This window comes from Calliopsis andreniformis, chromosome 12, assembly GCF_051401765.1.
Source record: "Calliopsis andreniformis isolate RMS-2024a chromosome 12, iyCalAndr_principal, whole genome shotgun sequence".
Lineage (NCBI taxonomy): Eukaryota > Metazoa > Arthropoda > Insecta > Hymenoptera > Andrenidae > Calliopsis > Calliopsis andreniformis.
This window is the reverse complement of record NC_135073.1, coordinates 1,213,477-1,236,684: the sequence shown is the minus strand read 5'-3', so window position 1 is coordinate 1,236,684 and position 23,208 is coordinate 1,213,477. Positions and strand designations below refer to the sequence as shown.

The following is a 23,208-nucleotide window of genomic DNA, read 5'->3' as shown; positions in this document are numbered from 1 at the left end:
GTAACACCTAGATTGTAGATTATGTAGCTACTTTATTATCGTGATAAATGTGAAATTGATGTCTTTCCAAATGCTTGATTTAAATATTCTTAATTTTATGTGTATTTAATTTTGCATAAAAATAAAGCAATACATATTCTGCATAATTTATTTATTTTACGCCTCCTTTTACAAATTGAAAAAAAGGAAATATTTGGGCAAATGAAAAGATTATGGCTGACTTGTGTCGTTTGCCGGCACTTGAACAGTTGAATTTCAATGTTTCAAGAGCGAAGGAGTAAGGGTCACATCTGTCTTCTCTCTTGGCTTCTAGCAATTGCCCGAAATACCGAGCTCACGTACACGTGTCTGATATAGTAATATATGCAATGGAGGGAGAAAGTTTCTAAGTCGCGTTTCCAGTTTGGAATTTGAAATCATAGAGTGACTCCATCTCGCCTTTATAAGACAACCGCGTGTTTGTAGGTAACACTATTCCTATAACGAAAAGTGTAACAGCAGATACCGACTTGTTAATCTCAAAAAGTCACGTAACTACTGTATCCCCTTAAAAATGATTTTCCCATTCTCATCTAAGATACAGGAATATTTTTCATTTTATTTATATGAAATACTGACAATATAGTCAATAACCATTACGAATATATTAAACAATTATTCATATTATTTTTATAAAACGTGCTTTATCTTAGCTAGGTTTGTATTTTAAATATACAATTTTTAAATATATCATAAATCAAATTATACACATTATGAACCTGATAAGCAGTTCTGACATTATAAATCGATTTATTTGTAAAAGTTATGTTAAATTAAAATGCATATACTATTGTATGATCATGCATAAAAATCTTGTCTAAGAAATGTGTATTCCTTTAGCTCCACTGAGGCAACAACGAGTAACATTTTGTTGCCATTCCGTATTTCTTGAAGAAGTCTCCACTTGGTACCGTAATTTCTTCATATTTCTGTTAGTGGTGACAATGTCGTCGCATGTTGCTTGTTTCCATGCGCCACATCAATAAATGTTTTTGCAATCCGTAAGTTTTGCCGCCTGATTTTGTAGCCGCTAGAACGGATGTGGTATATACGTGCATTTGTGGACAAACTTGTAGATAACAAATGTAGTCTACAAAGTCCAAATGTTCCTTAGATTGCGTTGCTCCAGTACGAACAAAAAGTTTCTATAAGTTACAGTTGGTTGGACATCTTTTGGAACATATAGCAAGAAGCGACAAAATGTTGCTCGTTGTTGCCTTAGTGAAGCCGCGCCTTAATGATATTCTTAAAGTTTATAAAGTAGTCTAAAAAATTTGAATAAAAAAAATTACATTTTTCATACTTTCTTCTTTACAATTTATTTATATTGCAGACGTGTTATTGTGCACTCAAAAATTCGACGACATTGTTGTTCTTAATATCTTAATTATATCATGTTGTAATAACATTTCAGTTGTAATTTGTTTAATAATTGGTTTTACATTTATATCCTATATTTGTCAAATTTTAATCTATAGATTGCTTGGTTCGTTTACGATGATAATTCCTTGCCAAAGCATGAATAATTGTTACTAAAAAGTAACATACCATTAACATTACAAACTTATCAAATAACCATGAAATTGTTGTTGTTCCATCCTGGAAATAAATTGTGTACAAAATAATTAATATGTAATATTACATAATATTAATATTAAATGAAAAGAATCATACCACAGATGTTTTGTCATGTAATTTTTGCTTCTGTTCAATAAGATACTTTTTCAATGGTTCTTGGAATTTGGAACCAATAAATGGTACAATTGCCAACAATTTGATAAATTTATCTAAAAGTTCCTCGTTGAATGCTATAATTACTGCAAGTTGCTGAATGTGCATCTTTATAACAGCCTTTCCTATAAGTGTTGCACCAAAAAATGTCCAAAAGGGAATTAAATAATGACCACAGGTCAAACCAGCAAGATCAAACAGCGGATTAGGAATCTATAAATAACATTGTTTTTGTTTCCATAAACACAGCTCGTTAATAGTTATAATGCATACTTTTGTATTAGTTTCGAAATTTAAGATAGAATATTTGAATAAAATAGTGGATTACTATTATTAACACTTAGAAAAGTGATTCACTTACTGAAGCACAAGCAAGAATCCCCCAGAAACCTGCTTTTTGTACAAAATGTTTCATACTAAGTTTAATACGTATCAGCAATGATACATTCTCTCCATTTTCTAGAGCCTCTAAAGCTTCTAATTCTTTCAAATCTTCTTGATCGAATTTTTCATTTTTATTATTTTGTCGACTAGTTCGAGCTGCTCTAGCCATAAAATATGGTGGTAATTCACCAAGAGCAGTACCAGCACCCCAAAGCATAGCTTCTACACGTACTTTTCTCATAATGTTTAATATTCCTGCAGTCCATAGTGGATCAATTGTTGTTGGACATGTTATTTGATCTGGATATGGTGGTTCAGGAAAGTTAAGAGCACCACATTCATATGCAGCCATAGTAACAGCTGCTATATGTGGTCCTAAATAAAGTACAAAAGTATGTAAGCCTGTACCAAGACCTACACTCGAAAGAACACCTAAACCTATCCAATATAACCACCACAGTACTTTTGTTTCCCATGCCTTTAAAATCTGAAAATACAAAATTATTATATGATATTAACACAGATTTTTGTATAAAATAATTATATAACTACAAATAGATTATACAAAATTGTATAATTTAAAAAACAAATAAAATTGTATAAACTATAATATGTTTACCTATAATTAATTGTTTAAAAAACTAGTGCTAGCTGATTTTTGCATAAATTCTTTTTCTTAGAATAAGTTCAAAAGTTTATAATTTAATGTCGTTTGATTTCAAACTATGTATAAAAAACTTATGTTTTGTTATGTAGTGTTATATTTTACAGATAGTACTTAAAGTATTAATCTTTAACTAGTTGACAAAAAATAATTTTTATGCTAACATGATTTATTCTCTTAGAGATGTAATATAATGCTTAGAGAAATTTAGTATGGTATGTTTCATGATATGATGTCATTATGTATTACTTACATATCATTCTTTTACAAAAATTGGTCTTTCAAAATAGATCTCTCAACATAGATTATAAACAACTACTACTCAAAATAGAAATACATAATATGATATAAAGTTTGTTTATACTACTAAAAATATTCCATTGATAAAAATTTGACTCTCAAATGCTTTTGGTGCATCCATTCTCTAATATAAATCAACTGCAATAAAACCTCTTTTATATTAAGTTTTTTTAATATCTTTTTGGAGAAATAATTGATATGTACAAATGTAATAAAGAGGTAATAATTGATATAAACTCTCATATTAATGTAAAGGTAACCATTATAAATGTTTTATATATAATAAGAAAATATACCTGTTGATGTGGACCAACAATTCTACTTAGTATCAGAAATAAAACAATTATTGATACTACACTCCATACTGTCCTTCTATAATGTAATGTCTTTTTTCCTAGGTTGAATATATTAATAAAGAGTTCTCGGAAGAAGTAATTCAATGTTGTGATTGGATGTTTCCATAGTGTTAAGTATTCAGAATCTATACAAGATTCATTTGAATTATTTTGATCATCTGAAAATGGTGTAGGTGATTTTTTGTCTCCTATGATTTGTTGAGCACCATTAACAGGAGTTGAATCCTTTACACGTTGAATGGCAGTGGTGTTTTCCAACATGGTACCATACAATTGATTACTCTGTAAACAAATTGTATATAGAGATAATAATTCCACACACTAACAGATTACAAACTTTAGTTTTCATATGTTAATAATCATGTATTGTACACTTGATACATTAAATAATGAAATATACAAAATGTACAATTACTTATCAAAAAGTTCTATATTAATATATTATTTTTATAATTTCTATAATTTATTTTATATTACATAGCAATCATAATAACATAATGTTTTTTAATATGAATTAAAACTTATTTGTTATTAAAATTTATGTACTTTTTAAAAATATTTGTTGCTATTACTAAACATATAAGATTATCATAGCTATAAGTTATTAATGTATAATCAATTTTAATGGTTACAACATTGAATTGTTAGGTGCAAATTATTTTTTATAAGAATAGATTAAAAAATCATAAACAAATATCAAAACATAAACATTTATCACATACATATAAAAGTAGAATATGATTAATGAAACCATCACAAATAAAAAAGATAACTGAATGTATGAAACACATGATATAAGTACTTAATGACAAATTTTCTATTAGTGGTTTTATACTACGACTGTAAGTTTCACACAGAATATGTGTACTTACAGCACTATCTGAGCCCCTGGCTGTTTTTGTGAATAAAGATGGGTTCAGAATCTTTTATAATATCAACAGTACTCATGTTGGAAGGTGTACTCATTTTCCAACCTATTTTTCTTCTCACCAGTACCTAGCACTAGTCAATTTGAATGATAAACTAATTACTATTATACCACTATTATAATTGTAATTGCAAATATAATGTATATCATGCATGTCATACAAATCATCTCTGAATTCCATATTTTATGAATTACATATGAAACATTTTTTAAAAATTCTGAATGTGATCTTGAATATTTTCCAAGATATTTTGTTTTGGAATTAATAATATTATTAGAATTGTATTGAAAACTCTAAGATAATATGTATATATGAAATAAGGCAGTGCACTTCATACACAATATTCAATAAATGTATTACCACAATTTGGTGTCTAATGTACAACTTCTTATAACAACAGACCTGGATAGAATTTATTTCTTGATAAAGTTATAAACCTTATACAAAATAATCTTCATAAAGGTTATAAAAATCTAATATAAAAACAATGTGAATATGAATAAAAATACATTTTCCAAATCTAATCTAGAATACATCTCATTTTAGTTTATATATCAATGCTATTATAAATTCTATTCTTATTTAGAGTACTGTTTCTTGTTGTTCAATTAATCAAAATATGTAAAATAAACATCTAATAAAAGATATTATAATTTAATTTCTTTTTTAATTATATGGAGTATTGTATCAGAAAAAGTGAAACGTTTTTACAGGATAGGTTTTACATATACAGACAATGAAAAAAGTTCATGTGCATATATGTCTGAAAATGGCTAGTTTTTTAGTTATATGTTACTTTGTACTGCATAAAACGCTGTGTTATCCCCTTTAAGGCCTTAGTATTCCCAAAGATATTCCAGCCCTATGAATGAATGGTACACAGTCATGGATTTTAAAGAAGGTATCACACCATCTGTAATATAAAATAGCCTATAATTAAAAAAAGTAAATGTTTTTAGACACATGTTTATATGAACTTTTTTCATTATCTTCGTGTCTAGAATCTGCATCCCAAAAATGTCCCACATTTTCTAATACACTCTGCATATATTCATATATATTAAACAATATACTGTCCCAAATTATAATTTTTCAAGAAAAGCTAGGATATTTTTATGGATATTATATAGCATTTTATTATTATTTGTAAAATGATATATTTGAAAGTATCTCAATAGATACTTCTAATATTTAATGCCATATCTCATCTCAACATGGATGGGATATGACAAATGTATAAAATTAGAATAATATGAATACAAACGCATATTGTGAAGTATATGCGATACAAATAATTACTTATTTGTATTACTTATTACTATTACTTGGTTCAAAGTCAAGAAATTAAAATGCTTCCAAAAATGCTTTTTTGCTTGTTAGTAAATATAAAACTACAGTATTGATATACCAGGCAAGCTTGAGGCCTAAATGCAATATAAAGCTTATGTACCTAGGCCTCAAGTTTGCTTGGAATACCCTTATATAATTTCATTTGATATTATAATTATAATGCAGCTAATGTAATTCCTCAACAAGGGCAACATATATCTCTAAAACATTTAATGTAATTTTACGTAATACATAAAGACAGAATTTTCATAAATTTAATTCTTATTAAAACTGAGTAAGAATTTAAAAAAAGAGAAAATAATTCTACATAGTAAATAATGTTAGAAAGTATATTTTTAATAAATCTTGTAAAAATATAATTGTAAAAATTTATATAGCAATACTGTTTTGTCATAATCTGTATGTTCGTGAATATTTTTAATTTCATTAAATATAAATCTATATTTACTAACAAAAATTTAATTGTTTCTCAAGTTAGCTATTTGTCACTCATTAAATTTATATTGTTACCTACAAAATGCACGTTAAACTCCGAGCCACGGGAACATATTTAAAAATGATTTCACACCTAAATATTTATTGCAAGAAAATATGTACAGAGAGCATATTCTAATGACATATATTTTCACAATGCAATGTGTCAAATGTTCAATTTTTTGATAAACTATCGGATTTATCATACAACAAAGTACAACACAATAAAATATGATTAAATTACCTCTTAACCTTAAACTATGAACGTGACTAAGCGTTGAATCAATATAAAACGAATTTTTTCAAATCATTATGAACCGTACATTTAAGTAACAAGTACATTTATTACTTTAGAATATTTTAAATATTCCACTATAGGCATGTGCACTGAAAAATGTTATCGTATTTATTTAAATTATAGAATTTAACTGTCAAGTCGACAATCTATAAGCCATATGTAGGTATATTACATTCATATACGACTCACAGCACTTCTAATATATGGCACGCAAGCTACGTGAGCCTACGTATGCGAAAGTGCCTAATCATTAATCGTTTTAAGATAGTAAAGATACATTAATGGATCTTTTTATTAGGATAATATAACTTAAAATAAATTTCCCTATGTGATCGTAATTCTGCCGTATCGAATACGCCATACTTCTCAGTGCAGTCAGTCCTCCCTACTCTTGCTTCTCTAGAAGTACAGGATGATCATTTTATCTGCAAACCCTCGAAAGTGCTGCTCCCGTCGGCCAAAAGTGAAAATACTGAGGTCTTGTCTCCGTTCTAGATACCTCTTAAACGCTGGTTATAGTATATTATGGAACTGTCAATTCTGTAACCTAAACAAATGCGAATGAATCGATTTCTTCTTAATAATTATTTGCATCGTTGGCGCACAAAATTTTTAGTTGTAAAATGTATATAAACTATTTATTTGGTTTAATTTGAAGTTTTCGCTCCATGTCAATCAAAGAATATGAATATAATAATAGGTTGAACAGTGCACAACGGTTAATGCGCGTGTTAATAATATGCAATATGATACAATCATAAATATTAATTATGCTGCAATAATTTAATAACTCGCTAGCATACAAATGAGATGATGAAACACCATATTATTTAATCGTGAAAAGCAGCAGAATAGATGACCCAACCTGTTAATCAGTCGGTTAGATTGTTACATCAAGAAACCAGTGAATTTATTGTCTCTTCTATACTTTAACTTATTTATAACAAATCTCTCTCAACAAGTATTTTCCCTGAGGCATAGAAGTTAGCTCTTGTTACTTCCTTATTTAAGAGTAAAGATGGTCTTTTGGTTTCTAGTTGTAGACAGAGAAGTAAATGAAGCCTTACATCAAGAATATTGAAGAACATAATTTCTCATAGAGATTATCATTTTTCTTAAAAAATGTATTAACTGAAGAACAGCATGGTTCTAAGGCAAGCTATTCTATTATAATCTGTTTAATAAATTACAGCAGATCCATTATACATATCATTTAAGCAAGATATTAAATCAATATACTATTTAGTTCTAGAGAGACTTGTATCTCTCATTCCATATTATCTAAGCTGTCTGCTATCAACTTTAATGGTCTTCTGGTTGATTGGATCTCACAGATAGATTCCAAATATTAAAATTTAATAAGTACATTAGAAAAATTTTAGGTAGTTCAAATGTTCCTCAAGGATTACATTGTTAGACCTGTACCTTTCAATATTTTTCAATGATACCTGTAGGGTTGTTACTAATACCAAGTTTCTCCTTTATGCAGATGACTTAAAAATCTTTTGTGCTATTGTAAGTGGATATAACACCATTCTCGTAGAGATTATTCTGTTGAGCTTAGAAAAATGAAGTCATGAAAACAATCTTAGATTCAATATATCCAACTGTCTTATGATCCACTATTGCTAGTATTCCTCCATTGTATATCATTTACCTCCTATTTATCTTTTGATGATCTCTATAAAAAAAATAAGCAATTCAGTTTTCTTGTTAGAATCGCTTATAATAAGTGATCTAACCAGGTTCCGGATGAGGTGAGAATTAGGGTTTTGAAATAAAATTGGTACGCTTGATCAAATTTAAGTCGGCCCTGAGAAGGGCTTAATTATGACGTTTATTAAATTTGCCAAAAGGGATGGGGGGCCTCCTGATGGTCCGGGCGTTGTGCCGGGGGAATGGTGCCCTCTGGTCGGGGACGCCTGTCAACGACGCGGCGTCTGAAAAAGAAGATAGCGGCGGAATCGCACCGGTAAGCGAGAGTGTAAATCAAGCTGTACCGAAGATTCCCGACTTTGACAACAAGCCTATGTGAAGGGGATAACAATACCTTGCCTGTAACGCGAAGGTAGTGCAGTGGACTGTATAATCGACTTTCCTTTACAATTAAAGGAATCGTCGACAGGCGAATGCATAGAGAGGAGGAAACCTCTTCTCTACGTCTTATGCTCCCTATAGAAAGGCTTGCTTCGTGCGAATTACTGCGTGAGCAGGGATTCGCGAGCTAGGAGATGAACTGTCCCTAGCTGGTGACGGCCAGAGGCTCCACAATGCCGTTCACCTCACCGTGTGCATCTATTCGTTACACGGGGGTTGATACTAAACGGGTGGTAGAGCGCGAGTAACGTAGAGGTGATAAGCACTTACGTTTACTCTGTCCGGATGTACCCATCAACCAATGTACCTAAACAGTGGTCTCGATGCTCTTCTGACGATTAGCAAACTCAGAGAACCGTGACAATCACCGATTCCAAGAGTGCATTAATTTGCCAAGAAATCTCTTTTCTGAAAACTGATCCGTCTGTCGCACGTATAATACGTGATAGTCGAACAGACGAATAGATCAGGCCGCAGGAGAAATTGATCAGACAGCTAGAACTCTAGCGCTTTGAGGACTTCGAGCGTTTTGGAAAAACCAAGTTGCTCTTATCGAAGTAGGCTCGAAATGGCTATACTGCTGCTGATTTAATTGCTACCTGTCGAAGGACTGGCGCAAGACAGACTGCGAGATTCGCGCGTGTCTCCGCGAATGCGCGGAATACGCTAATTAGCCACTACACGGCACTCGTTTATCATATTTTAGCTTTGTCCAATGTTCGACAGTTTCTCTCTCTCTCTCTCTCTCTCTCTCTCTCTCTCTCTCTCTCTCTCTCTCTCTCTCTCTCTCTTTCTCTCTCTCAGACTCCGATGTTCCCACTCGATGTCGGGCCTGAAATTCGAACAGCTGACTCAGGTCGTTCACCTGTTCGAGTTCAACTGTAATATCTAAAAACAAGTCAGATTTCAAATTCACCGTGTTTGTTATTAGCGAAACGGAATCTCCAACCGAAGGCGACTTTCGGTTGGTCACGTATATCAACATACAACGGTTTTCGCGAACGAGATAAAGTGCTCGTTACATCATCGCTTTTTTAAACATTTCTAGACACTTGGATTTATTCATCGTTTCTCCATACTCTTTGCCATGAGTGGTCCACGCTTCGCCCGTGACGGCTGTTTCTACAGATACATCTGCTTTTGTGTGCATGTTAACCACATTTTGGATGTTATATCTGGCCTTTACCTGGTCGTGAATTGTCGGATTGAGTTGCAACCAACTCAATCGAGCTGATTCGGCAAGCCGATTTGCTTCTTTTTCAAGCGTTCTCCTTTTTAATGTTATAATCCAAAAAAGGAATAAGATAAGAACAAGAACCGGCAGCGCGTGAGAGAAGTTGAATCCGGAATTATATAGAGCCAAGGATCAGAGTGAATCTCTGATCACCGTAACCTGTAGCGCCACTCACCGACTCCAATCCCGATGATCCTACTCCTCCCCTACGTATTGTAGATACCGAGTGGAGCAGAGACTCCCAACACCCGCCGACACCGCCGTTAGGACATACGTTCCCCCACCGCGTACCGAAGGAAGCAGCGACTCCCAACCGACAGCGACTGTTTAGCCGGGGAGCTACGACTCCCGACCTGAGCGACTAAGAGGGGAGCGCGACCCCCTACCCGACCGCGTAGAAGGGGCAGCGGCTCCTACACCGCGTTACGCACGAGAGGCATCCGGTCTCACGCCGCGTGTTTCACGAACCTCAATAAAGGACTATTCACAGTCGAGCTTTAACTGATTCCCTTCATTCGCTGCAACGAACCCATCGCCCGACTGAAGCGGCACCTTCTTCCTCGCTTCCCCCCGGTGACCACGCAGCAGCGTGGTCACAACTTGACTAAACTTTCGCTACCTTGTACCCTTGGTTGACATGTCGTTTCCACGATCACCACTAGTCCCATCCTTCAGATCCTCCGCCAGCACCAATCCCTAACCCAATATGTAACACAGTATCGTCCCTTGAGGTGACTGGCATACAAATATGGCGTGACGAGGAACGGATCTACAGAGCGTTAGACAGTATACTGCGATTTGATCCAAAATATATCTTGTTCGAAGATTTCGTAGCAGTAGTACGCAGCGCATCATACCGTATCCCTCACGGGTACGAAGACCGTTTCATTAGATATGCGACCATGCTACCGCGAGAAACCGTGTTAGACTACGTCGAACGAGTCCACAAGCTATATCTACAGACCGTTGTTACTGCTCGCGAAAAATTAGGTGAAAACTGTAGAGATATTATTGAAAATATCTGTAGGATACTGATTAGAAGACCGAGTCGGTCTTTTATAAGAGGGTCACCGGCTAACATCGCTAGCCACATTTCCCTAGAAGCTCTAAGTACGTTAAGCAAGACGTTCGATGAGGCTCTACAAGCAGAACGTTATGAACAAATAGCCTCTGTAAGTAATCTCTGCGAGACATTCGCGTATCTGTTACCAGTCAGGCCGCCGCTGTATGACCATGATTGGAAATAGTTCGAATAGCATAAACTACCTAGCGAGGAAAAAGAATACGACCGAACTTCGAATATCCCAGAAGGTCGTATAGAACATTAGCACGCCCCCCTCCAAGAGAATGGTTAGACTATAAGAAAATTAGCGAAGTAAAACCATGCAATTGAAGTGTTATCGAGGTTGCGAGAAGTTTTGTCTACCGACTACGGATTACGTGTTAATTGGAAAAAATGCTAATTTGTCTAAAGCAACGTGGAATATTTCGGTCATGTACGCCCGTTGAAGCGGAAGACATTAGCCGTCACGAATTTCCCACCGCTTAAAAATGCCAGAGAGATTTAAAGTTTTTTGGGTTTAACGGGTTATTTCAGGAAGTTTATCCCACAATATTCGACGATAGCACATCTCTTGTCGAAGTTATTAAAAAAAGACGCGAAAATCGAGTTAGGAGGAAAATATAGGCTGGTAGTCCAGCAGTTAAAGTTAGCACTGATAAGCGAACCAGAGTTGCATTCTGATGCATCGAGTATCGGTCGAGGTGCTATCTTACTATAGAAAGACAACGTAGACCAGAATTTTCACCCAATATATTACGCGAGTTGGAAGACGACAAAGGCGGAGTCGCGTTACACCAGCTATGAGTTAGAGGTATTAGCAATAGTTAAGGCTGTAAACAAGTTCAGAATTTATCTTTTAGGAATATTATTTAAGATAGTTACTAATTGCCATACGTTCACTCTGACTATGCACAAGGATTTGTGCGTACCGGTCGCGAGATGGGCGTTATTGGAAGAGTTTAACTATATGATTGAGCACTGTCCAGGAGAAAAGATGAAACACGTTGACGCGTTGAGTCGTATGACTGTTCCGATATGTATGTTGATGAGCGAGTGCGAGGCGAGCGTTCTTATAAGATTACGAAAGGCGCAGCGCGAATTAAAAGACATATTAGATTTAGTAAATAGCGGACAAAATAGTGGCGAATACGCAATTAGGAACGGATTTTTGTTCAAAATGGTAGACGATGACATACGCATTGTTGTACCGCATGCGATGCAGAGTCAGATCGTGTGGCAGCTACACGAGAATGGACATTTTTCGAGTAGAAAAATTGAGGCCTTTGTAAAGAAAGATTATTGGTCTGTGAACTTGAGGGCCAAAGTGGAGAAAGTGGTGCGAAACTGTATATCGTGCATTCTGACCGAAAGAAAGTGTGGAAAACAGGATGGATTATTATGTTCCGTCGAGAAGCGAGAAGTGCCGCTGGACATTTACCACGTCGATCATTTGAGACCGTTCCCTTCGACACGGAAAAACTATACACATATTTTTACGATGGTAGACGCATTCGCAAAGTTCATATGGCTTTATGTGATGAAAAGTTCCAGTGCGATATTATTGACCGGTTAAAGAGACAGGCGGTAGTTTTCGGCATTCCTCAGAAAATCGTGTCGGATTGTGGTACTGCGTTCACATCAGAAGAGTTTCGAGAATATTGTAGGGCAGAAAACATGAAGCTTGGTCATATCACGACGGGTATGCCGAGGGCAAATAGCCAGGTGACCGAATTATCCGCACCGAAACCCAAAGAGTGACACAAATATTTGGACGTGTGTCAGAAGTACCTTAATGCAATAAATCACCGTAGCATAGGTACCATACCTTTTAAGATTGTGAGGGTACCTGTGGACAGCGTAGCGGAGAAATTTGTTCATCGTCGCAGGCAATGGTTACATTTACCAAACAGATGTTTTATGACCTCCGGCGATCGACCTTCGAACGGTATTTCCGAGAGCCTCCGAGGCGTCTGTTTTTCCGCCAGGTCAGGAGACTCCGCGTTGTCGCTAAGGGGTGCCATTACTCCCACCAGTACGTCATTTGTAGGAATTTGACCTGGTCGTCCAGAGTTAAGAGAAAAAGAGAATCGTGTTGTCGGAGAGTTTGACTTGAGTGTTAACTTGAGCAACACGCCTTGAAAGTCCCACGTTTAACGCGACTTAAATAAATCTATTTTGTTGATTTTTAAGTCCGTACTTTATCCCGAACACGATATTCCCACAAGATCTTGTTCGGTATAGATATGAAACTAAAAAGTAATCCCAAAATCCGAAAAATGTTAACAAAAGAGTGGAACGAGATGTTTTTGGAAAGTCGCGAAGAATTGAGATGGCAGGCGAAAAACAATATCTTAAAGATCCAGCAAGAGAATAAACACTGTTTCAATTGGAATCGGAGGGCGGCTCCCCGCTTTCGAGAAGAGGACTTAGTCGCCATTAAGCGGACGCAGTCAGGGCCGAGCCTAAAATTCGCACATAAGTATTTGTGTAAGACGCACGTAACTATTTGGTGAAAAAGGTTGGCGAACATGAAAGTCCCCGACAAATATCAAACTTTGCGGAATTTATGAAGCCTTGGTTTGAAGATTTCAGCGCTCCGTCAACGGGCAACGAAACTACACCTGATATCTGAGAGCAGATATCGCTGCAGGATGGTCGAGTGTGGGGTGGTCAAAGGGGTGCGGCTCTGATTTCGAGCGTGTTGAGACGCAGCGTTCGATGACGGTAGCAACGATTGTAGATTGTCAATAAACATACAGATATTCGTTATCCTATATCAATATTATTAATAAATATTCTTAATCCTACACTACATACAACCCCAAACGAACTACCTAGCCATAAATCAAGAGCATGAACAATTTTTTCTGCCAGATGAAATGTACTTGAGCGAATGCAGAAATATTTCGGCATTTAGGAAAAAACACTTATCTGCGAGACAGAATTGTTAACTCAACCACAGAACATCAAGTAGACAAGATGCAACGTCCATGCCTTGTCTACCGGCCCAGTTTTCATACGAAAACTAAAAGCCGAAAACACCTGGATCTTATCTGCAGAAGGTACTAAACCATTGCAGATTAGATGTGACAAGATCTCCGGTTACGAACTAGTGGAAGGAACAGGCGTCTTGAAGATGCGAAGCAATTGTCAAGCAACGACAGAAGGAATAATATTCATAGCTATAGGATCCATCACAAAATACTAAAACACTACCTTTAGGCCACCACTAGGAATCAATATCTCACACCTTATTCCAGAAATAACACATCATCACGTCAAAATTATGCAGGAACACCAGAAAAAACTGTTAGAATTGGATACACACCATAAGAAAAACTCAATAGCACTGCAGGAAATAGAACGCCACAAGCCCAAAAACTAGCTACTCGTCATCGGACAACACGAATGATGCAGTATGCTACATATGATTTTCCAGTATTTGGAGGAATAATCCTTATTGTCAGCATAGGGTTTATTTTGCGCTGTTGGACTAATCAACGACCACGAAGCAACATTATAAAACCTCCATGATCAAAATGAAACCCACCTTTTGAGCTCAGGCAAACACCAGCAACTAGAAAAATAATATCGCCACCCATTCCCTTAATAATAACTCCTTTTCCAAACGACCTACGTGCTATAGAACCATCAGTTACAAAAGACACATTCAGTGGGTCAGACAGTACCATCACGCGAAATTCCAGAGATTCCGATTTGGACATAGTAATATACTAAAAAGATCAGCGTTTTTATACATACATCCGATAGAGCATGCGACTCCAAAATTTGAGATCAAAACTTAGAATATAAGCAAACCGTAGCATTAATCACGATTCAAATCAAGTACGTGTTATTACAATCACAATATGTCTCCGTCATGGCACTACCAAGATTGTCTTCGGACCACCACGGCGGTTATGCACAACAAAGAAACAAAAGTGTTACGTACGGAGAATATTTTCCATTACTCTCCCAAATATTTGAATCTCTGCCTATTAAAAGAAAACGCCTTAGTGCTTTCGTTTTTTCGTTATCTTAATGAGAGTGCGACTCCGAGCAGCTGGGTAGCGACCATGACGCTGTACCAACTGTGAGAAATTTCTTTATATGGAAATTTCTAACAAAAAAAAAGAAATTTTTTGGCTTATACAAACCCCAAGATTTTAGCCCTAACGAGTTCAGAACAATACCATCACGTTGACACTCAAGTTCGTCAGAGTTGGTTGCTATTTAGTTAGATTGGACTAAAGTTCCCTTTCGAGTCTATAGTTTGACCTCATAGAATCCGCAAGTCGGCATAAACTCTATCTGACAATTTCTACGACCACTCTCTAAGTCCCCGCATCGCCAGTGCGTTAACGCCGAGTATTAAAATCATACACTTTACGCGACAACACTACACTATACACCTGTACGTGAAGACTGATTTTAGAATATACTAAAGTATTCATTGCAATTTGATTAGATGGCTTTCAAACCTATAATTACCGTAAGCGATCCCATTCGAAGTTGATAGATCCCTCACGATACAGTTCAACCGTTCAAGTTGTATCAATTAATAATTAACAAGTTACGAAACTTACTAACATTTCCTACGGAAATGTTTCAGATTCGTCCGCATGCTCTTACTTCCAAAAAAAAACTGTATCCAACCTAGTGGTTCTTTGACTTATTTGAGTCCACAAAAGTTAACCTATCCAGTAGCTATCTGATTTTACATCAGATTCGTCTGTTTCCTACAGCTACTTGTAACACCAGGTTCGTCTGTGCGTTATCCAACCTCCTTACAGCACCCTGATTTTGCATCAAGTTCGTCTGTTTGAACTTGCCAACCTCCTTAACAGCACCTCAATTTATTTTGAGTTCGTCTGTGAAACTAATCCTAGTGACTCCCTGATTTTGTATCAGGTGCGTTCTCGAGACTCACACCCCTGCGGCTCACTGAGCACATATCAGTTTCGTCCATTGTACCAATTAACACTTCAACCACTATATTTTTTCGAAGTATATCTATCTTCACCGGCCTTTCGCGCTGCTCGTGTCCCATCTCTTAACAAAAACATCATTGTGCGAAACCTGTTGTCTAGTGAAGCACCTGCCAAACACAGAGGAAGAAGGCCAATGGAGTAACCACCCGGTCCATTACATGGTAAGAGAGGACAAGGCATTCTGGATGCAGAGATGGAGAAGCTGTGCGAAGAACGACCCAGGGGACTGCATCAAGGCGTTTTTAGATAAGGATCCGAGGTAGCTGCCGGTCTTCCCCGTTATCCCATGCGGAACACACCACGGAGGCTGCAAGCTCTACAGCTCGGAACTTATAGTATGTAAATGGGAAAAAAACAATCCTATTTGATTATTGTGCAATTTTGGCGTTTGGTGCACCTTAACATTCTCCATATAATAAGTTCCATAGATTTATATAGTTTTATGTAATAAATCACTTTTTTCCATTTTAATTAAAATCGGCGTTAATAAATAAGTTAGTCTGTAAGGATTAACAACGAAAAAGGGCACCCTACACAAAATAGCCTCACGAGACTATTTTGAGTTTTAAGGAGGGAGGTGTTACATCCGGCCTTCACCTGGTCCCCTTTTTCGGGGTCAATCAGCGAGAAATGCTGATGCATTTCGAAATAGTTAACTAAGTATTTGAACGACTGCAACCACCTGAATCAAGCTGATTCGGCAAACCGATACGTAAGCGTTCTCCTTTTCGATGTTATGACTCAAAAAGGAATAATATAAGAACAAGAACCAACAGCGCGCGAGAGCTACGTACGTAGCTCGTAAATACGATTTGGCGTAGAAGGTTTCATCATTTAAAATTTCCACAGTCTACAAGCTATATCAACCAAGGCAACAATTTCTGCCTGCAGACACTATAGAAGACAAGTCGAGAAAATATTTGTCTAGCGATATCGCGACGATATTCTATACATCTGTGGAGGTGACTGGTTATTGGGAGTAGGTATACTAAATATCCAAATCTCAATCAAACTCGGTTTTTATTGAACGCCGTACAGTCTCGCGACGACCGCGTAACCGTGCTCGCTGTTCACTGCATTCTGATTCAGTCACACCCCATTCGAAACCTTCTTATAATCTCACACGCACTCATGCACTCCCAACACTCATTCTTTTTCTCTCTCACGGATTCGCTCTCACTCTAAACTAACCACTCGTACCCTTACGCGACACTCGATGCGCTCTTCCAAACATCCTGCCGAAATCATACCTCACGCTAACAGTCGCTCATTTATTCAGACGCATTCCAATCTTAAACTAAACAATTGGCAGGGACGTGGCGCCGGCTTGTCGCCGCCACATCACCCCCCTGCCAGTGATTGACACAATCACGAAACTTGCAACCGGTCCGGGAATCGCACTCTTCTCCCGGAACATGTAATTCGTGCGCCCGTATTTGCTGGTGTTAGAATAGAAATTGGCTGCGCCGACCCTCTTAAAGGCGCTCGAATTGAGGGTGGCGACGGTAGGTCCCGCAATGATGACATCGACCAGGGCGGCTGCCCCGAGCTCCCGATCGGTGGAGGTGCTAGTAGCTCCTCGTCTCCTTCAGGTAGCGCTGGCCACGCTCTCTCAGGTGCTGTCAGCGGTTCCGGGTTTGCAGCCAGCAAGTACGCCGGCTTAAGACGATCTATGGTGACCGTGACTGGCTTCCCTTTTATGCTCAGAGCAAAAGTTCGATTCCCTCTGTTGAGCACTTTGTATGATCCGTCGTACGGTGGCTGAACACATATTCCGCCGTAGCAAGGTCCTTGAAGACGAAAACACGCCTCGACGAATGGTCGCTGCTAGGCGCCGGGAAAGGGCTACGAAATGTTTGCGCAGCCTTCCGACGAAATCCCTTGTCAACGACTGCGAATCTCTGCCTGATGGTGTCAAAAATTCTCCTGGTAGCCGCAGCGTCTCGCCATAGACCAGCTCTGCTGCGGTGGCTTGTAGATCTTCCCTCCAGGCTGCGCGGATGCCCAGCAGAATAGTGGGAAGAACTTCCGTCCAGCGAACATTCTGCTGACAGCGGATTGCTGCCTTAAATTGTCGGTGGAATTTTTCCACCAACCCATTTGCTGCTGGATGATAGGCTGTTGTCCTCCAATGTACTGCCCCTGTCAACTGAGACAAGTCCCTGAACAAACGTGACTCGAACTGTGTGCAGGGGTCCGTTGTCATACGCAACGGGGTTCCGAACCGAGAAATTCACCCGTCGTAAAAGGCCCGTGCCACGGTCGAGGCCTCTTGGTCCTTAATCGGCAACGTCTCAGGCCACCGTGTGAATCGGTCGACACATGTCAAACAGTACCTATAACCCTCCGAAACCGGGAGGTATACTATGCCTATGTGCACATGCTCGAACCTTCCGGATGGCACATTGAAGCTTCCCGGCGGCGCGAACACATGCCTACTTGTCTTCGCACGCTGGCACTGTACACAGCTACGCGCCCAAGTCCGGCAGTCGGCTTTAACGGACGGCCACACGAATCGTTCTGTTACCAGCCTTACCGTCGCTTTAACCTCTGGATGCGCTAGGCGGTGCACAGAGTCAAATGCGGCCCGTCTAAAACGTCTTGTAACGAACGGCCGCGGGGTTCGCGATGACGTGTCGCAGATGACCTCTGTATCCGAGCCGGGTAGACGTACCCGCTGGAGTCGCAGACCGCTGTTGATGTCTCCGCACCTGTACGCCTGCAGCTCCGTGTCTTGCTGTTGGGACTCGGCCAAATCTGCGTAGTTGAAAGGCTTTGCGACTTCCTCCACCCTTGACAGTGCGTCGGCGACGACGTTCTCCCTACCAGCTACGTGGCGGATGTCGGTGGAGAACTGCCCGATGAAATCCAGGTATTGGAATTGCCTGGGAGAACATTTCTCGGGCTTTTGCTGGAAAGCGAAAATCAAAGGCTTATGGTCCGAGTAGACGGTGAAGTTTCGCCCCTCCACTATGTGTCGAAAGTGTTTGATCGCCTTATAAATCGCCAACAGCTCTCTATCGTACGCGCCGTATTTCCTTTCAGCGTTGTTGAGTTTTTTCGAGAAAAACGCTAACGGCTGCCAATCGTCACCGATTCGCTGCTGCAGTGTGGCCCCAACAGTAAAATCGGACGCGTCACAGAATAAAGCTAGCGATACGTCGTCCCGCGGATGCGCTAGTAACGCCGCTTGCTTCAGGCCTTCCTTCGCTTTGTCGAAGGCTGCGACCGCTTCCTGCGTCCACTTTATTGCAGTGTTACCCTTTGCGTTGCCCTGCAGAAGATCGTTGAGAGGCGCTTGTACCTGCGCCGCCCTAAGTATGAAACGTCTATAAAAGTTTAGCATACCTAGGAACTATATCAAGTGTTTTGCGGTGGTCGGCTGAGGATAGTTTGCAATCGCTTCAACCTTTGAATCCAGCGGACGAGTGCCTTCAGACGATACTGCGTAACCCAGGAATTCGACCTGCGTCTGGCCGAATTTACACTTCGCCGCCTTGACCGTTACGCCGTGCTCGTTCAGCCGAGAGAAAACCTCTTCCAAATGACGCATGTGCTCCTCTTCTGTCGAAGATGCCACCAATACATCGTCGATGTACGCGTACACAAAGTCTAACTCGCGTAGCACCTCGTCGATAAAACGCTGAAACGTCTGTGCCGCGTTTCGTAAACCGAACGACATAAAGGGGAACTCGAAAAGTCCGAAAGGAGTTGTTATCGCGGTTTTGGCAATGTCTTCCGCGGCCACCGGTATTTGGTTGTATGCGCGCACTGTTTTACCGTGAAGCGCATAAGCAAAGTCCTCGATGTGCTTCACGGGGTATCTGCCTGGCACAGTTCGCGCATTCAACGCTCGGTAGTCTCCGCACAACCGCCAAGTGTCTTGTCCCTTTTTCGACACCATGTGTAGCGGTGACGACCACGCACTTTCCGACGGTCGCGTGATGCCGAGACGCATCATCGTTTCGAACTCGCGTCGCGCACTCTTTAAACGGTCCGGCGCAAGTCGTTGGGATTTACAGGTCACTGGGGGGCCTGGCGTTGTACGAATAAAATGTACCGTCCCATGTTTCACCTCCGCGGTTATTCCACCAGGTCGCGTAATGTCCGGGAAACGCTGAAGCAGTTCGTGGAACTTTGAGTCGCCGAAAATTGTTTTTACCGTGGGCGCCGACGGCCCGCACTCCTGCACTGAGCGTCCTGACACCGTCAACGACGTTACTCGATCCAGTAGTCTCTGTCTGCGAACGTCCACGAGCAACTCGTAGTGCGCGAGAAAATCCACTCCGATTATCGGTTTCGACACATCGGCCACCACGAAACGCCACACGAATCCACGGCGTTGACCAAAATCAAGGTTCAATGTAACCGTCCCGTACGTCGCAATTTCCGAACCATTCGCCGCGTATAACGCGTAGGAGGTTCGCTCGCGAAATCCGCGTACCTTTGAACGTGGGAAAACACACAGGTCGGCCCCAGTATCAATCAAAAATTGAGTCTTTGTCGATCGGTCGGTTACGAACAGACGGCGCGGCGACAGGCAGGGATCGTTGGCCGTCATTAACGCCTGCCCGGCGAGTTTCCCGACGCGGACCAATTACACGGGGGGTCACACCGCACAGCATTCGCCCCGAATTTAAAATGGTAGAAACACTTTCCACCACGCCGTTCGAGTCGGCGGAGGCGAGATCGCGATCGCGCCCGGTCCGGCGCGTTCCGTCGGCGATTAAAACGGCGCGGTCCCTCACTGATCTCCCGCCGAATTGCAGCCAACTCCTGCTGGAACGTCAATGCGAGCTGAGCCATCTTCGTACACAGCTGTGCTTCGATGTCACACACCGTTGTAGACGCCTGAACAGAAGGTCCTGCCGATGCCGCAGTTACCTGCACGCGTGGGCCCATTGTGTCGGCAATGGTGTCGGCCAAATCGGCAACTCGGTCGAGGTCAATGTCCAGCTGCGTGGCTAAAATGACCTGCATATTGGTCGGTAGTCGACCCAACCATAATGTCCGCAGAAATTCTTCTGGAAGCGCTGCTCTTCCTAAAGATCGCAGGTGGCGTAGAAACTGTGAAGGTTTCCTGTCGCCTATCTCCTCGTGCTCCAGGAGACGTCGCGTCTTTTGTTCTTGTGACGAACTTAATCGCTTGATCAGCTCCGTCTTGAGCTTGGTGTACGGCTCGGCGAGCGGAGCCATAATAATATCGGGAACTTCCGCCGCGTATTGAGGACCGAGTGCCCCCAGAACATACCCGAATTTAGTTAATTCGGTAGTTACTCCGCTCGCATCGAAACTGCGTTCGACCATACCGAACCACAGTTCCGGGTCGGCCGGCGAAAACTCTGGCATCCGCACCGCGACGCGCTGGACTGCAGGAGCGTTGCTCCCCGTCGGGGACGGTTCGGGCCCCGTCGACATTGTCTTTCGCACTCGGTCTACCCACAAAAACTATAGTTCTCAAGCACCACGGCACTAATCACATCCCGCACGCTGTGCAAGTGTCACTTACGCGGCTCTGCGTCTTCACCCGCATACCCGCGACACGACTATTACCCAAAAATGATACGCGACTACAAGGACTGTACCGTGCACTTCCGAACCATCACGTCGGGGTCACCAATTTGTGGAGGTGACTGGTTATTGGGAGTAGGTATACTAAACATCCGAATCTCAATCAAACTTGGTTTTTATTGAACGCCGTACAGAGTCTCGCGACGACCGCGTAACCGTGCTCGCTGTTCACTGCGTTCTGGTTCAGTCACACCCCATTCGAAATCTTCTTATAATGTCACACGCACTCACGCACTCCCAACACTCATTCTTTTTCTCTCTCACGGATTCGCTCTCACTCTAAACTAACCACTCGTACCCTTACGCGACACTCGATGCGCTCTTCCAAACATCCTGCCGAAATCATACCTCACGCTAACAGTCGCTCATTCATTCAGACGCATTCCAATCTTAAACTAAACAATTGACAGGGACGTGGCGCCGGCTTGTCGCCGCCACACGTCTATGAGATGTCGTTCAAGCATGTCTAACGATTTCTAAAAAACGACTTGTAGCTGTCTCCTGATGTCTACGAAACGATACTGTGAAAAGATGTTTGAAGATATCTAAGCGATGGAATCAGGAACAATATTATCGATAAATCTAACCTGAGACCTACTTGCATGCGCGATATTACATGACGCGTTTAAAGTAATTTGAACGTCTGAGACGCACGATCACACGCAGCAAAAATATTCTAGCAGCTGTGAAATCAATTGAAATTAAATTATTAAATTTATAAGTTTTAGACGTATTTATTGTTCAACAGGATCAAAAGCATGCTATTGCAATTTGCATATGTATACTTGAGTGTATGCAAAAAAATAAATAATTTATACATATTTTTGTAAGTATCATTATTCAATTTAATGATATGAATTTATTAAGATTAAAAGAAATTCAATATCTGACTTTTATAGTATAATTCAAAAATCACTGGTTTTTGTTAACCATTTCATTCCATTTTAGTTTAAAAATTTACAATATTTATCAATATGTATTATTTTCTGTATTCAATTTTTATTAATTTATTAAAACATAACCAACATAAATAAAGTTATATAAATTTATAATTAATAATGTTATATTTACTTAATTATGTCATTATTAATTACTTTTTTATTTTCAGAAGCACTATGTATCAATTGGGGGCAAAAATTGGAAAGACACAACAAAAAATATATTAGGTGCTCTGTTCACTAATAATTTCATTCAACAATGCATTTGCGTGCAGAAAAAACAAAATGAATTGTTACTATCACAATTTATGTTTGACCAGCTAATAACAGGTATGTCATATATATATGCATATAATCATATTTCATATGACAATAGTTTGATTCGGTGAAAGAAAAATAGAATATTTAAGAACTACAATTTATAATGCATTATTAATCTATATATTTTTAACAGATATTTAAGTTTCAATACTGCAAAATGATACTATAATCATTCCTATCTAGCATACAGTCTTTTATTATTTATTATTCTATTTTAGTACTCTATTTTATTATAGTATTTAAAAATTATATCTCCCTTTTATGTTTCACATGTGTCAACTTGTATGTAATATAAAACTGATGATTCAGTATCTTATCAAATCTTTCTCATTTTTATGGAAAGTATTCAATCAACTTATCAGTGTTCCAAATCTGATTTGCTAGCAGTATACAGCGATTGGATTAGAAGATCGTCTGATAGATTAAGACTGATATAACAAAAATTCAATTAATCACAAATTTTGTATA

General features: G+C 39.3%; 2 protein-coding genes across 7 annotated transcripts; both read right to left on the bottom strand.

The window, feature by feature from the left end:
• Positions 1 to 136: 136 nt before the first annotated feature.
• On the bottom strand, positions 137 to 6,732 carry LOC143185496 (vacuole membrane protein 1). 6 transcript variants are annotated; one of them, XR_013002928.1, is made up of 7 exons: positions 6,472 to 6,732; positions 4,347 to 4,476; positions 3,415 to 3,756; positions 2,132 to 2,641; positions 1,714 to 1,983; positions 1,332 to 1,638; positions 137 to 477 (listed from the first exon to the last, which is right to left on the bottom strand). XR_013002928.1 is itself a non-coding variant. In XM_076388548.1 (6 exons), the coding sequence occupies exons 3-6, from the start codon at positions 3,733 to 3,735 to the stop codon at positions 1,507 to 1,509; spliced, it is 1,233 nt and encodes a 410-aa protein (XP_076244663.1). In that variant the 5' UTR covers positions 3,736 to 3,756; positions 4,347 to 4,476; positions 6,472 to 6,732; the 3' UTR covers positions 645 to 1,506. The 6 variants fall into 6 exon arrangements, 4 of the variants coding, with proteins under 4 accessions (XP_076244663.1, XP_076244666.1, XP_076244664.1 ...); XR_013002929.1 differs by having other exon boundaries at positions 1,343 to 1,638; XM_076388548.1 differs by lacking the exon at positions 137 to 477 and having other exon boundaries at positions 645 to 1,638.
• A 12,533-nt stretch (positions 6,733 to 19,265) lies between these two features.
• On the bottom strand, positions 19,266 to 21,328 carry LOC143185957 (uncharacterized). The gene is made up of 2 exons (XM_076389293.1): positions 20,795 to 21,328; positions 19,266 to 20,354 (listed from the first exon to the last, which is right to left on the bottom strand). The coding sequence occupies exons 1-2, from the start codon at positions 21,326 to 21,328 to the stop codon at positions 19,266 to 19,268; spliced, it is 1,623 nt and encodes a 540-aa protein (XP_076245408.1).
• Between the last annotated feature and the right edge of the window lie 1,880 nt (positions 21,329 to 23,208).